The sequence below is a fragment of the Rana temporaria genome, chromosome 7 (assembly GCF_905171775.1).
Source record: "Rana temporaria chromosome 7, aRanTem1.1, whole genome shotgun sequence".
Taxonomy (NCBI): domain Eukaryota; kingdom Metazoa; phylum Chordata; class Amphibia; order Anura; family Ranidae; genus Rana; species Rana temporaria.
The window spans coordinates 54,384,158-54,401,226 of record NC_053495.1 but is presented as its reverse complement, the minus strand read 5'-3'; the positions used below and the strand labels follow the sequence as shown (position 1 = coordinate 54,401,226).

The window sequence follows — 17,069 nt, the reverse complement described above, 5'->3', positions numbered from 1 at the left end:
CAGGTAAGAGGGGTACAGCGGTGCCTTTATTCTTACACTAATGGGTCTAAGTCTGTTTATTGTTGTTCCTCCCTGAGGGAGCCTGTGGTTACCAGTCCAGGTTAACGCTCTTGGTCTGTTTAACCGTAGGGGGTGGTGGCACTGAGTTCCAGTCTCTTTTTTTTTGGTGGTGGCAGCACTGGGTGATTTAAAAAAAAAAAAAAAAAGGGATGGTAATTCTTTTTCTCATCCCTTTGCAGGAAAAATCTGCAGGCAAAACTAGGCACTTAGAGACATCCAGGAAATGCCCATCTTGCAAAAATCCTTTAAGGGATTCTTGGCAAAAACCAATGTGCAGATCCTGCATTAAAAATTTGGTGGAAGAAGAAACTTCGCAACAATATAAAGACCTTTTTTCCTCAGTTCAAGAACTAGCGAGCTCTTTAGGTTCAGTTAAGGATCTGATTGCACAGGGCTCCGCAAGTCAGGGGGAGCCTCAGCAGCCACCACCTAGCCCAAAAATCCCGTTATCTGGGCAAACAGATGGGGATTCGGCAGATGAAGGAACCAGTACTCTCGCCTCCCTCAGGGATTCAGATGAGGAGGAGCAAGAGGAAGATAGTAGCAAAATCTCTAAATTTAAATTGTCCTTGGAAGACGTGGATGAGTTACTTAAGGCAATTTACACTACCCTGGACATCCAGGAAGAAAAGATTCAGTTATCCATACATGATAAAATGTATCAAGGATTGGATGAATCCAGACACCGGGTGTTCCCGGTCCACAAAGTCCTTTCTGACACAATAAAAAAGGAATGGAAAGACCCTGAACGGGCTCCCTTCTTTTCCAAGACCCTTAAGAGAAGGTTTCCATTTGAAGACAGTGACACAGAGGTGTGGAACAAGAAACCTAAGGTAGACGCCGCTTTCTCGCAAGTGTCTCGTCATACAGACCTAGCTTTCGAGGATATGGGGGTCCTAAAAGACCCGATGGATAAAAGAGCTGATTCCCTCCTCAAAAAGGCCTGGGATTCAGTTTCAACCAGTCTGAAACCAGCCATGGCCGCCACAGTGGTCGCCCGCAATCTGGAATGCTGGGTTGAAAAATTACAAAATCACGTAGAGGCAGGCACCCCTAGAAAGGATCTGTTGGAGTCCTTTCCCTTAATTTTGAAAGCCATCAAATATATGGCAGATGCATCTGCTGAGTCCATTAAAATGGCTGCAAGGTCAGCAGCCTTGGTAAACTCTGTCAGGCGAGCGGTATGGTTAAAAACCTGGTCGGGTGATATACCCTCTAAAGTTAAACTTTGTGGTTTACCTTTCTCAGGGGACCTTTTGTTCGGTCAGGACCTGGAAAAGGTACTGGACAGAACGGCCGATAAGAAAAAGGCTTTTCCCCCTAAAAAGGGTCAGAACCCCAAAAAGAATTTTCGTCCTTTTCAGCAATCCCATAAGAAAAAGGAAGAAAATAAAAGAGGTTGGGGGTCCCAAAGAGGTAGAGGAGGTATCCTTTTCAAAAACCCCTCAGATCAGGCTACCAAAAGTAAGTGACGATCTGCTTCCGGTAGGAGGAAGGTTGTCTGCCTTTCTCCTACAGTGGAAGCAGATGCCCATAAGCCCCTTTGTGGAAAGAATCATCACGGAGGGGTACAGTCTGGAATTTTCAGAGTGTCCCCCGAGAAGGTTCTATGTCACAGCCCTTCCACGGGACAAAGAAAAAGCTTCCGCAATGACGATCCTACTTCAGGATCTGATGACTCAGGGAGTTGTAGTTCAAGTCCCAAAACATCAGGAGGGCCAGGGCTTCTATTCCCAAATTTTTTTGGTAAAGAAGCCCTTGGGCAAGTTTCGACTGATCCTAAACTTGAAGGTTTTGAACAAGTCGATCAGATACAAACACTTTCGTATGGATACCATCTACTCCATTACAAAATTACTGACCCCCGGTTGCTTCATGACATCTCTGGACCTCAGGGATGCCTACTTACACGTCCCGATTGCCCAAGCTTCCCAGCAATATCTCAGGCTGGCGGTGAACCTGGGGTCCAGGGTATGGCATCTTCAGTTCAGGGCCCTCCCCTTCGGGCTTTCCTCCTCCCCCAGGGTCTTCGCGAAGATCATGGCGGAGGCCTTGGAACCACTGAAGCTGAAAGGGATTTCGGTCGTCCCATACTTGGACGACCTGCTGTTCTTCGCGGACTCTCGGGATCAAGTTGCGACGAACCTTCTGGTGTCGCAGGTTCATCTCGGAGGTCTAGGTTGGTTACTAAACCGCGAGAAATCAAACCTGGTACCCTCCCAAGAGACAAGGTTTCTGGGATATACTATAAATTCAATCCTTCAGAAAGTCTTTTTACCCCAGGAGAAGATAGAGAAAGTTTTGGGTGCGGTAGCTCAGGTCCAGACAAACCTAGGGGTGTCAGTCAGGACAGCAATGGCAGTCCTGGGGCTACTCACAGCCTCAATACCAGCAGTTCCATGGGCGAGGTTGCATTCTCGTCCTCTCCAGAGGAGCATTCTTCAATCCTGGTCACACCAGGAGTCACTAGAGAAGCGTATCAGATTGACATCAAACGTAAAAAGAGCACTCTGGTGGTGGAGAAATCCCGTCAATTTAACCAAGGGTCTTCCCTGGGTCTTTCCGGTAGAAAAGCGCCTAACAACAGACGTGAGTTCCTGGGGTTGGGGAGCCCATCTAGAGGGACAGACTGCTCAAGGCACCTGGTCCAAACCAGAAACCAGAAGGTCTTCAAACTGGAGAGAATTGAGGGCTATATTCCTGGGGCTTCAGGCATTTCATCAGATAGTGAAGGGTCACCACGTGCAGGTCCTGTCGGACAACACCACAGCTGTGGCGTATGTCCTCAAGCAGGGGGGAACCAGAAGCAGAGGTCTTATGCAGCTGGCCAACCATCTGCTGTCTTGGGCAGAACTAAATTTAGCATCCCTGTCAGCGATACACCTAAAAGGGTCTCAAAACCTGTTAGCGGACCTGCTAAGCAGGAGACGCATAGTGGAGGCAGAATGGAGCTTAAACACGGAGGTTTTCACAGCAATCACTCAGGAATGGGGTCAATCACAGATAGACCTGTTCGCCAACCAACGAAATGCGAAAGTACGGAAATTCTTCTCCCTTCACAGAGAAGACCAGGCAGTGGCCATAGACGCTCTGGCCCAGCGGTGGCACTACCAGCTGTGCTACGCCTTCCCCCCGTTCACACTAATACCACTAGTCCTAAGAAAGTTCAGGGAAGAAAAAGCCAGTCTGATCTTAATCACTCCCTACTGGCCAAAAAGACCGTGGTTTGCATCACTTCAGAATTTAACCACAAAACCACCGTGGAAACTACCACTCAGGAAAGACCTACTGTCTCAGGGTCCTGTGAACCATCCGTAAGTGGAACGTTTACAGTTGACGGCCTGGTTTCTGAAGAAGACCTTTTAAGATCAAAGGGACTCTCTGATAAAGTGATAAAAACTCTACTAGACAGTAGGAAAAGTGTAACCAGAGCAATTTACCTCAAGGTTTGGAGAAAGTTCAATTCCTGGTGTACGTCCAAGAATTTTCAGGTTAATAGCGTCATTTCAGTTGTGGAATTTCTTCATGCAGGAATGGAGAAAGGGTTAGCAATTAGCACCCTAAGGACGCAAGTGGCAGCTCTTTCAGTTTATTTAGAAAAAACTTTATCTAAGGAACATTTAATTTCAAGATTTTTTAAGGCACTGGGTCGAAGTAGACCGGTAGCCTTTAAAGCCTTTCCCAGTTGGGATTTATCAACTGTGTTGCAGGGTCTCACGGTGGCTCCGTTTGAACCCATAGGGCATATTTCTTTGAAAAATTTAGTACTAAAAACTATTTTTTTGGTGGCCATCACGACCGCAAGAAGGGTCAGTGAAATCCAGGCTTTGGCAGTTACAGAGCCTTATTTAAGAATTTTTCCGGACAGGATAATTCTTCGAACAGACCCAGCCTTCCTTCCTAAGGTCTCATCAACCTTTCACAGGTCTCAGGAAATAATCCTTCCTACCTTTTGTTCAGCTCCCTCTAATGCAGGGGAAGAAACCTTTCATACTCTCGACGTAAGAAGATGTGTACTTCAATACCTCTCGGTCACCAAGGAATTCAGGAAGTCGAACGCCTTGTTTATAATATTCTCAGGCACAAGGAAAGGAGAAAAGGCTTCCAAAAGCACGTTAGGTAGGTGGCTCAAACAAGCCATCGTAGAGAGTTATCAAGCCAAAGGAGAGGTGCCTCCTACGGGGATCACGGCCCATTCAACAAGATCTACGGCAGTTTCCTGGGCCGAAAGAGCCGGTGCTACGCCTGACCAGATCTGCAAGGCAGCTACATGGTCCAGCTATTCGACCTTTCTGCGGCACTACAGGCTAGACTTACTGTCCGCTGCGGAGCAAGCCTTCGGTAGGAAGGTACTGCAAGCAGTGGTCCCACCCTAGGGTAAGTTACTCGGTTATCCTCTCCAAGGTTGCCCTGAAAGGCGATAAGAGAAAGGCCTAGTTAGACTTACCGGTGACGGTATTTCTAAGAGCCTTTCAGGACAACCGCTATTTTCCCTCCCTAGATATTTGAATAAGAGTATGTTTTAAATGTCTATCATGGTTTGTCGTGGTTCTTCTGTGCTTTGTTTTCCAGTTGTCGGAGACCACAATAACTGAGGCCATGGTGGAAGAGGAGGGATCTTAAAGGATCATGTGTGTTTCCTGAAAAATGGGCGGAGCTGCGCTCTCTCCAAGGTTGTCCTGAAAGGCTCTTAGAAATACCGTCACCGGTAAGTCTAACTAGGCCTTTTTCCTTCTCCCCACCTTCCATCTTCTTTGTTTAATAAAGAGCTTGATGAGTACCATCTCTATACCAATAAAAAGTACCCATTGTCTTTTCATCGACAAACGAGCATCCTGTACTGTGCAAATTATATAATAATTTAATATCTTGTTATTTTTCATACCTAATGTGAAAATGTTAATAAAAACATTGAAACTAAATGTTTGTCTGCAGAAAAGACATGGAAAAATAATCTGTAGTGCATACCTTCTGACAATGAACATCTCTGGAACTGCTTTGAACATCCTCATAAAAAAAATATCACTCAGATAAATATACTGATTTGCCCCAGCAGAGGAGGCCTAAGCCTCAAGCTGGGAACAAACCCCCTTTCTCGAAGGCCAAGTGTTCCTTTTGTTCTCCAGCTTCAGCCTCCAAGGTCAGGTGCAAGCAAGGGACTCTGTTTACTTGCAAAACTTGGGCCTCTATATCCCCAAACCTAGGGTGACCAGACGTCCCCGGTTTTGTCCCTGGATTGGATTTGAACAGGGGCTGTGGCAATTTCAAAGACAGTCAGTGCAGAATTAAAAAAAAAAATCAGAATTACACACCCCCACTCTACTAGCTTGGGGGGGTGTATTTTTTTCCATTATCTTTGCCCCTTTCTGATGATCATGTGCTGCTCAAGGCCTGGCCAGCCGCCTGCCTGCTTATCTCCTTGCCTTCCCTGGTGGAGTGATCTTCGTCCGCACCCCACCCAGTAGTAGCCGGGGCCCGGAGAGTAAGACTTGACAGGCTGTGAGGCGGACGGCGGCGACGGGCAGAGAGTTGCTGATTGCCGCCAATACTGGTAAAAAAAAATGTCCCTGGATTTCATTTAAAAAATCTGGTCACCTTACCCAAACCTGCAGACAAGTTCTCTTTGGCATTACTTTCTAAAGCGGGGGGGGGGGGGACATCTGTTACGCTTCTTCACAAGGTGTCAGCAAAGGTTATCAGCGTGGATAAGGAGTGTGACTTCCAGGGGCTACAAGCTAGGGTTCTGACCATTTGTCTGCTCCCAGCTTCATGTTTTCCATCTTTCCTGTGTCCCTGCACAGACCAGCATGACGTCATGCTACTTTTGCAGATATTTTAGATCAAGGCATTCTTGCCATGGTTCTAACAGTAAAACATTTTTTAATTCTGATCTTTACAGTTCTCAATCCTTAAGGGGGGTATTTTCCCCATCTTGGATCTGAGGGCCTAAATATGTTCATTCGGGTCCAAAAATGTTGCCTGGAATCCACCAGGTCTGATATCAGGGAGACTTTATAGCCTCTGTGGATACGTACTTTATGTCCCTATCTTTCCAGCACACCAAAGGTACCTTTATTTTGCTGTGGGTACTCCACACTACAGTTTGTGGCTCTACCGTTTGATCTGTCTTGTGTGCCCTGAGTTTTCCACAAGGTACTGGTCTTTTTTCTAGCCTTGTTATGTTCCCAGGGCTTTCCCAATTTGGGATATCTGGATGATCTCCTATTGAGGGATTAGTCGGTACTGGTTCTAACCAACAACGTGATGCAGATTGAAGGTTTTGTTGGATCCTGAACCTTCAGCAGTCAGTTCTGGAACCAACATATCGCTTGTACTATATTGGTCTAATAATGGAGAACTGCCCTATAAGAAAAACATCTGACTTTCTGCCATCAAACTTGGGCTCTACAAGAGCCATCCAACTCATAAAAATTCTGGCAGACAGACCACTGTCTTTTTTTGTTTCTAGTGTCCAAATTCTCATGTTGGTGTCAGTATTGCCCAATTGTCTCTGAATCTTGTGTCCTTCAAGCTCCAAGAAACTGATTTTATGTAAAGTACAAAGGGCCAGATTCACGTAGGGCAGCGGCGGCGTAACGTATCGTAGATACGTTACACCACCGCAATTTTTCATCGCAAGTGCCTGATTCACCAAGCACTTGCGATGAAAACCTACGCCGGTGGCCTCCGGCGCAAGGCGGACCAATTTAAATGGGCGTGTGCCATTTAAATTAGGCGCGCTCCCTCGCCGGACCTACCGCGCATGCTCCGTTTCCGAACTCCCGCCGTGACGTAATTTTTTCGAACGGTGATGCGTGTAGCGTAATTCCGTATTCCCAGACGGCTTACACAAACTACGTTATTTTTTAAATTTCGACGCGGGAATGACGGCCATACTTTATACAGCAATACGATTGCTGTGTAAAGTTAAGGCACCAAAAAAAACGACTAACTTTGCGATGGGAAACTAGACTAGCGGCGACCGTCGGGAATCGCCGTAACTCCTAATTTGCATACCCGACGCTGGTTTACGACGCAAACTCCCCCCAGCGGCGGCCGCGGTATTGCATCTGTCGGATCTTATGGCTATCTATGCGTAACTGATTCTATGAATCAGTCGCATAGATAGAAACAGAAATACGACGGCGTATCAGCAGATACGCCGTCGTATCTCCACTGTGAATCTGGCCCAAAGATCTACTAGTGTACTTACATAACCTACTTTCATGTATACATTAATCTTTAGACAATATTGAACTTTGAACAATATTGCTCCTTGTACAAGAGTGCCAAGGGAAGAGCCAATTAGAATGGCCATTTGGGGAGTTTACAGAAGTTTGCAAATTTTTCTGCATGCATGCCCTCAATGCCTGGATAAACAAGATATCCCTGTCAACTTATATATGGTGTTTCATTCCAGATTGCTGCAGCAAGCTTACCCGAAGCCAAATCACTTAGGACACTGCATGGCTCCACAGTTTCCTTTCAATGCAGTGCAACCAGTATTGTGAGTATCCTTCCTTTTACTATGTATTTTTTTTATAATGAAAAATTACATTAATTTTTTTATATAAAGGTCAGTCCACCCACAAATGGATATTAGAAATAATGGGGTGGTGGTTGGACTACCATGTGTAACCTAAATTCAATTTCTGCAACTAAATTGGCCAGAGGAAGCCAGAGGAAGTGGGTTGATGGAATCCAATACATTTTCCTCAGAATGGAATTCACACACCAAACTACTCATAAAATTTTACAGCATTAGTTGAACTTGGCCTTAAAGCGTAACTAAAGACACTTATTTTTATATTGTTTTAGATTGCATGGAGAAGGATTAGAACACATGTCAGATCTTTATTGCTGCCTGTGCCCCCATTAGGGAGATACACCCTCTCTATTTGTCATGTTTATTGTTGTTGCTGAAATTGCGAGTAAAGGAAAAACCCAAGTTGTTCCCAGGAAAGGAATAGAGGGAAAATCTTCCAATGGGAAACCCTAGTTTGGTGACCCTGGTGGCAACCAGGGATTTCCCTAGATTGGAGGTATTTCCTCTCAGTTCTTGTTTTGAATATGGGACAGGAAGTGAAGGGAAATCTTTACAATGGGGCACAGATGGCAAAATGGTTATAGCCCTCTTATTCTACCAACAAAAAGAAATTAAGTTTTGCCTTTAGTTCTACTTTAACCCCTTTCCTACCGAGTCATTGTAAAATGACGTCGGCGGGAACCCTCCCTCCAGGTGGACGTCAGAGGAGAGGAGACCGTTGTGTGTTCCCAGTACAGAGGAACACACATTGGTCTCCTCCCCTTGTGAGTCCCCTCCCCCTACAGTTAGAATCCCTCACTAGGGAACATATTTAACCCCTTGATCGTTCCCTAGTGTTAACCCCTTCCTTGCCAGTAACATTTACACAGTAATCAGTGCAGTTTTATAGCACTAATCGCTGCATAAATGTGAATGGTCCCAAAAAAACGTGTCCAAAGTGTCCGATGTGTCTGTCGAAATGTAACGGTCACAATAAAAATCGCAGATCGCCGCCATTACTAGTAAAAAAAAAAAAAAATTCCATAAATCTATCCCTTATTTTGTAGATGCTATAACATTTGCGCAAACCAATCAATAAACGCTTATTGCGATTTTTTTTTTTTTTTTTTACCAAAAATATGTAGAAGAATACGTATCGGTCTAAACTGAGGAAAAACATATATTTTTTTTAATTTGTGATATTTATTAAATCAAGAAGTAAAAAATATTGTGTTTTTTTTTTTTTTAAATTGACGCTATTCTTTTGTTTATAGCGCAAACAATAAAAACCGCAAAGGTGATCAAATACCACCAAAAGAAAGCTCTATTTGTGGGTGGGAAAAATATAAAGATTTCATTTGGGTACAGTGTTGTATGACTGCGCAATTGTCATTCAAAGTGCGACAGCGCTGAAAACTAAAAATTGGTCTGGGCAGGAAGGGGGTAAAAATGCCCTGTATTGAAGCGGTTGAATTAATTAGGAGAGGATGGACTGATGTTTTTCTGTTTTTTACTATCTGTTCTGTCCAGGGGGATATTTTGTTAAATGAAAACAATGCTAGGATTATTCAGCGGGACCTGGAATTCACTGAGGGGATCGCCCATGGGATTGACCAGTTGCTTGAGCCTCCTAATATTGGAGCGCGGTGCGACGAGTATGCTGTGGAAAAAGCTGCGGTAAGTTGACTCTAACAGTTAAACTAAACCTCTGATCCTAACATTTGTTGTTAAATTAATCCCTGAGGGGCTTTTTTTAATGGAGAGTGGATACTGCTATCATCTGGACATTGCAGTTTTGTTATAAAAATCAGGCTTGGAGTCTGAGCTGTCCAGAGGCGGCTCTAGGCTTTGTGAGGCCTTAGGCAAAACTTAGACATGAGGCCCCATGGCCATAATGGGAAAAAGTATTACATTTTTAGCACAGAGTCCTTGCACGAGGAGATTGGTCCCACACATCCGCAGGCATTGCCATCATTATTATTATTATTACTATTTGTTTGTGAAGCGCACATCTACCACCAGTAGGTGGTGCCAATGCACTTTGGGCCAGATTCACATATATCTGCGGCGACGTAACGTATCATCTTTATGTTACACTGCCGCAAGTTTTCAGCGCAAGTGCCTGATTCACCAAGCACTTGCGTGTAAACTTATAGCGGTGTAACGTAAAGCCGTCCGGCGCAAGCCTGCCTAATTCAAATGGGGCGCGTACCATTTAAATTAGGCCTGTTCCCGCGCCGAACGTTCTGCGCATGCTCCGTTAGGAAATTTCCCGACGTGCTTTGCGCGAAATTACGGCGCCCCGACGTATTTTTTGAATGGCGACATGCGTTACGTCGTTTCGTATTCCCGGACGTCTTACGCAAAAAAAAAAATTGAAATTCGACACGGGAACGACGGCCATACTTTAACATGGCTGTTCTAAATATAAGCCATGAAAAAGCATGCCTAAGTTTGCGCCGTGAAAAACCGACTAGCGACGACGTAAGAGATTGCGACGATCGCGTGTATCTTCGTGGATCGCCGTAATCAGCTAATTTGCATACCCGACGCTGGAAAACGACGTGAACTCCACCCAGCGGCCGCCGGAAAATTACACCTACGATCCGAAGGCGTACGAAGCCGTACGCCTGTCGGATCTTAGCCAAAAGCCGTCGTATCTTTTTTGTGAATTACAAATAAAGATACGACGCAGTAAATTTGAAAATACGCCGGAGTATCAGTAGATACTCCGGCGTATTTCCTCTGTGAATCTGGCCCTTTATGACAGATTGCCCAGATGTTCTGGCGAGGGTAGCATAAATAAACGCAACTGCTGCAGAGCAGAGGAGGAGATAGAGAAAAAAAGAGAAGAAGAAGAGAGAAGGGAGAGAGAAAGAAAGATTTAGAAGTCAGCGAATGGGTGAACAGAGGTAGATTGACCCAGGGTTGGAATGCTTGGAAAAATAGCCAGGTCTTGAGCTTTTTCCTAAACGTATATAGGCTTGGGGAGATGCGAATGGTAAGCGGGGTTTGGTTCCAGAGAGTTGCCCCCGCAGAACCAATCTGTTTACCTCCTATGGAAATTAGCCTATCGGTATTGCCAGTGATTAGGGCATTCTCCCAGACGCTGCTTTCTTCTAAATGGCAAAACAAGCAGAGCACTAAGCAGATTTGTAAAGCATACCACAGCTTTTATATAGTGCTTTACATAAACATACACATTTTCCAGGAATTTCTTTCACACAGAAGCTAACAATCTAATGTCCCTATTACTTTCATAGAGACACACACACTAAACTAGTTTGGACGCAAGGCAGTTAACCAAGTAGCATGCATATAGGCTGTGGGAGGAAAATCGGATAGCTGGAGCAAAACCATTGAAACATGTCCATGGTGGGGTGATAGAAAATATATAGGGCCCTGCAATAGTTTTCAATATGTTTTACTGTTCAATGCACAGAAAATTATACATTTGTCTACATCAATTTTAAATGTTTGTGTGAAAATATTGACGCCAATGAATTTATTTCAAAATGAATCAGATGCTCAATACATAAAACAGTTGGCATGGTTTCATTTTGTATTCAACTCTACAGAATTGTTCAAAAGCAATCAAAATTGTATTAAAAAAACAATCAATGATTTATTTATTAGATTAGAACACCAAAATGATAATTACACTGAATAATATCACTGAGCTCCTAATTGTATATTACATGTGAATTAAAATTGTATTTCAGGCAGGTAAAAGTAACATTCACTCTCTTTTACAGAGCCAACGTGACGCTTGTTCATGGTGTGGCATGGAGCGATCTTGCCCTTCTGGAACAGTTGATCGGGTGAGTTAATCTGCTGTTCCTAACTGCACAAGGAAATAAACTATTAGGCTTCAATGAGCAGACTTGGGCAAAATCTCTTCTTTTACCTTTATTTATTTTTTTACTCTTATATTTTCTTGAGGTCACAGCATATCATGGATTATCAGTACAGACAGATGGAAGGACAGGACTAGGAGCCAGTCAGATGTGCTGAATGCAAATGTGTTGACAGGAAAATTTGTTGATATGAGGAGAGAGCATAGTGGCCAGAGGAATGTCCTCATCGGGGTACTGCTGCTCTTTCACTGACCAGTCATCAGGCTGGGGTTAGCGAGGGGACACAACTGTGTTCTTATCCACCTCAGCTCTCATACCTGTATATCCCTAATGGACCAGACCAATTTCTTAAATTTCAGCTAAAGGCCTATTGATTCGTCAATAACGTTGTCAGTGCTAGAAATCACAAAGTAATTTGTATATCAGATTATTTTTTTGGTACAAATAAGTTTTTTTTCTTTTTTCTTGGCAATATTGACCTGCACAAATCATTTTTATGCAATCTATAGGGAAAAAAAGGAACAAAGTACACTATATTACCAAAAGTATTGGGACACCTGCCTTTACACGCACATGAACTTTAACCCTTAGATGACTAAGCCTATTTCTGACATTTGGTGTTTACACGTTAAAATCCATATTTTTTTCTAGAAAATTACTTGGAGCCCCCAAATATATATATATATATATATATATATATATATATATATATATATATATATTTTTTTTTTTAGCAGAGAATCTAGAGAATAAAATGGCGATTGTTGCAATATTTTATGTCACAAGGTATTTGTGCAGAAGTGTTTTAAAAGCAACTTTTTTGGAAAAATTAACTTTCATGAATTAAAAAAAAAATTTAAAGTAAAGTTAGCCCAATGTTTTTGTGAAAGATGATGTTATGCCGAGTAAATAGATACCAAACATGTCATGCTTTATAATTGCACGCACTCGTGGAATGACGACAAACTACGGTACCGAAAAATCTCCATAGGTGACGCTTTAATTTTTTTTTACGGTTACCAGATTAGAGTTACAGAGGAGGTCTATGGCTAGAATTATTGCTCTCACTCTGACGAACGCAGCGATGCCTCACATGTGTGATTTGAACACCGTTTACATATGCGGGTGCGACTTCCGTATGCGTTTTGGGGTGATGTAAACATCCCTTGTGACAGTAATAAGTAGTGACAGGTACTCTTTATGGAGAGACCGGGGGTCTAAAAGACCCCCCAATCCCTCTTTTGCACTTCAAATTATTCAGATTGTCGAAAACTGCGATTCTGAATACTGTGTATTTTTTTTAAATCCGGCGCCATTGGCAGCCAAGCAGCCAAGTAACCCGGTCATGACGTTGCTTCCTCTCGGTATAACCCCCAAAAGCCGAGGACGCATATCTGCGTATGTTTGGCAGGAAAGGGTTAATGGCATCCCAGTCTAAGTCTTAGGTTCAATATTGAGTTGGCCCACCCTTTGCAGCTATAACAGCTTCAACTCTTCTGTGCAGGCTGTCCACAAGGTTTAGGAGTGTCTATGGGAATTTTTGACCATTCTTCCAGAGGCACATTTGTGAGGCCAGGCACTTATGTTGGATGAGAAGGCCTGGCTCGCAGTCTCGGCTCTAATTCATTCCTAAGGTGTTCTATCGGGTTGAGGTCAGGACTCTGTGCAGGCCAGTCAAGTTCCTCCATTCCAAACTCGTTCATCCATGTCTTTATGGACCCTGCTTTATGTACTGGTCCAGACAGAGGTGGGGCAAAAGAGCAGAGGGTACAGAGGTGAGGCAGATGTACATGAGGTACAGTGGTGGGGAAGATGAAAAAGGGAGTTACAGTGGTGGGGCAGATGAACAAATAGGTTCAGCATTAGGACAGATGAGAATGTGGTTCAGCGGTGTGACAGAGGAGCATGGGTATACAGTGGTGAAGCAGATGTACAGGGAGTACAGAGGTGGGACAGAAGAGCAGAGGGGTACAGTGATGGGGAAGATATGCAGGGTGGTACTGTGGTGGGGCAGATGTGCAAGAGGTTACAGTGGTGGGACAGAAGAGCAGTAGGGGGGATTCAGTGTTGGGCCAGATGAGAAGGGGGTTACAGTGGTGGGACAAAAGAGCAGGGAGGTACAGCAGTGGTGCAGATGTGAAAGGAAGTGCAATGGAATAGATCAGCATATATATATAAATAAATAAAGCGAACCTCTTCAGAACTTCTAAATAAGTTATGTTAAAAATGAACTTGACTCCATAAAGGGCCTTATCAGTTGGAAAATAAAACAGTGCTGCCATCTTGTGGCCGGAAACAAGTGATACAACAATTAAAAATATGCCAATAAAAGTAATATACGAAATATATAAGAATATAAAACATTGGAACTCAACTGTTGCTAATGAAAGCGTTTACATCACATTCTATGTTTAACCGCTTCCGGACCAGCCGCCGCAGTTATACTGTGGCAGGCTGGCTGCGCAAGCCATTGTAGCTGTACATCGGCTCTTTAAGACGCCTCCGCGGAGCCGATGCGAGTGCCCGGAAGTCGCGATGACCGCCGGGCACCCGTGATTGCTCGTTACAGAACGAGAACAGGGATGTGTGTGTGTGTGTGTGTAAACACACAAATCCCGATTTTCTCGGACGAGGAGACTGATTGTGTGTTCATACAATGTATGAACACCGATTAATCTCCTCCCCTAGTCAGTCCCATCCCCCCTACAGTTAGAACGCACATTAGGGAACACAATTAATTTATCACCCCCTAGTGTTAACTCCTTCCCTGCCAGTGTCATTTATACAGTAATCAGTGCATTTTTATAGCACTAATCGCTGTATAAATGTCACTGGTCCCAAAAATGTGTCAAAAGTGTCCGATTTGTCCGCCGCAATTTCACATTTCCGATAAAAAATCACTGATCGATGCTATTACTAGTGAAAAAAAATGAATAATAAAAATCTCATAGATCTATCCCCTATTTTGTAGACGCTATAACTTTTGTGCAAGCAATCAATATACGCTTATTGCAATTTTTTTTTTTATTTTTAAATTGGGATATTTAAAAAAAAGTTAAAGATAATGTTTTTTTTTTAAATTGACGCTCTTCTTTTGTTTATAGCGCAAAAAAAAATTAAATTTAAAACCACAGAGGTGATCAAATATCACCAAAAGAAAGCTGTATTTGTGGGGGAAAAAAAGGACGTGTTTGGGTACAGAGTCGCACGACCGCGCAATTGTCAGTTAAAGTGACGCAGTGCCGTAACGCAAAAAATGGCCTGGTCATTGAGCAGCCAAATCTTCTGGGGCTGAAGTGGTTAAACCATATGGCCTATAAGATTTTAAACAAAAAATCCACCAGGTTAACATCTTTGAGATCTCTCTCCTGGTGCGGCTGCCTCTCCAATGAGAATTAAACTTATTTCCATAAAGAACATACCTTTTAGACTCTTATGGCACAGCGTTTCGGCAGACTGTGGTTTAAAAAACCTTTACTTATACTAGCCAAATGCTCCTAGAGTCTAGTCTCTAATTTGTGAATGATGCGACTTACATAATGTAGGCCGCAAGGGCATGTGATCAAATAGACCACATTCTTGGTTGAACATGTGATGAAAGAATCTACATTATATGTTTGACCAGTAAGATTAGAACCAAAAGGAGAGATTCTCTCTCCCTAATGCCATTATTTTGGCAAACCTCACATTTTTGTCACAAATAATAACAAAAAAACTAATTGTGGTGTAATTATATTGGGGGCTATCTGAAGCCTAAGAGGGGGTGCACCTCTGTAGGTAACCCTCGGGTGTTCTGTGAGTAAAGGACCTAATATTCTATCATTCTTCAAAACAGCCCAGTGTTTTCTAAGGATCTTTCTAATAGAAAAATGCTGATTTTGAATAGGTGGTGAAAAACAAAAAACGGGATGAAAAATCAGCAACATCATTTTTTATATTTGGTGTTTAATAAATCCTCTCTTTCTCTTGAGCCAACATCAGCAATGACCAAATCAAGATCTTTAGCTGCATATCCCTTCTGCAGGAAATGAGTTTTAAGAAACTCCGCCTCCCTTAGGTAATCACCTTGCAGGGAGCAGTTCCTCCTCAACCTCATGTCCATATATGTTTCAAACTTGTTCAGGGGGCAGGGTGGGACAAATTTGAGACCATGGTTCAATACCACCTTCTTCTCATGGGAAAGTAGTAGCCCCGGCATGGCCCAGAAGATACTGGTATGAGCATTTTTGCACTGCTTTTTGCGGTGCTTGCTGCGTTTTTCGACACACATTTTTATCGCTATTTTACCGGGATTTGCGTTTCCTTTTTTTTTTTATTAATCACTTCACTACTGGCCCATAGTCATATGACGTCCACAGAGGGGATCTCCCATCCCGGGTGGACGTCATATGACGTCCTGGGCTTTGTGCAGTGATATCTGAATAATGCCTGCAGCTAGAGGCATCATTCAGATATCATTCTTTTCCCCGGCGATTCTGTGCACGATAAGAACGATCATAGCAGCCGTTCCGCCGATTGATCGTTCTTATAGGCGGCGGGAGGGGACACCCCCCCCTCCCGCCGCCATATGGTGCTTCTCCGGGCTCTCCCGTGCCATTGGGGACCGGAGAAAGAATCGTCCGGCGCAGGCTAGGAAACATAGAGATGACTGGTGACCAGATGGTCACCAGTCATCTCTATATCCGTCAGAGGCCCGGGCGCGATTTGATTACGTCACGCCGGGTACCCGGTAGTAAACAAAGCTGCGATTGCAACTAGTAAGCATGAGATCGGTGAAATTTTTTTCACAATCTCATGCTTTCCAGCCTGGAGGAGAGATGCGGGGTCAATAAGACCATAAAGAGGACCTGTCACACACCTTTACTATTACAAGGGATGTTTACATTCCTTTTAATAGGAATAAAAGTGATAAAAAAAAAAAAAAAAAAGTGTAAAAAAAAAAAAATTAAAGCGGGGGTTCACCCTAAAAACAAAATTCTAACATTAGAGCCAGCATACTAAGGACATTTACTGTATGCAGGTCTTCTTTTTTTTTTCTCCTTACATACCGTTATATTCTGATTTTGTCCAGGGCTTCCGGGTTCTGATGACTGCGGGACTGGACGTTCCTATCCCTGCCTCAGGGTTCTGATGACTGCGGGACTGGGCGTTCCTATCCTTGGATTACATGATTGACGGCTTGTGAAACAGTTCCCCTGTCGCACAACGCGCGTCACCAGATTTCCGGAAATAGCCGAGCTGCGAGTCGGCACTATATGGCGCCTGCGCAGTCAGCTCTACACGGCGGGCGCAGGCGCCGTATAGTGCCGACTCGCAGCTCGGCTATTTCCGGAAATCTGGTGACGCGCGTTGTGCGACAGGGGAACTGTTTCACAAGCCGTCAATCATGTAATCCAAGGATAGGAACGCCCAGTCCCGCAGTCGTCAGAACCCGGAAGCCCTAGACAAAATGACAATATAACGGTATGTACGGAAAACATTTTTTACCTGCATACAGTAAATGTGCTTAGTATGCTGGATGTAATGTTAAAAAAAAATTTTTTGGGTGAACCCCCGCTTTAAGTAAAATAAAAAAAATATGTAAACGCCCCTGTCCATGGTAGCTCGCGCGCAGAAGCGAACGCACG

At 43.7% G+C, this 17,069-nt stretch overlaps 1 protein-coding gene across 1 annotated transcript in view; it reads left to right on the top strand.

The window, feature by feature from the left end:
- STAB1 (stabilin 1) overlaps window positions 1-17,069 on the top strand; it is a 357,595-nt gene that overhangs the window by 258,168 nt on the left and 82,358 nt on the right. Inside the window, exons 52-54 of the mRNA XM_040361004.1 lie at window positions 7,481-7,567; window positions 9,116-9,262; window positions 11,341-11,406. Of these exons, the coding sequence (XP_040216938.1) occupies window positions 7,481-7,567; window positions 9,116-9,262; window positions 11,341-11,406 (300 nt within the window). The remainder of the gene's footprint in view (window positions 1-7,480; window positions 7,568-9,115; window positions 9,263-11,340; window positions 11,407-17,069) is intronic.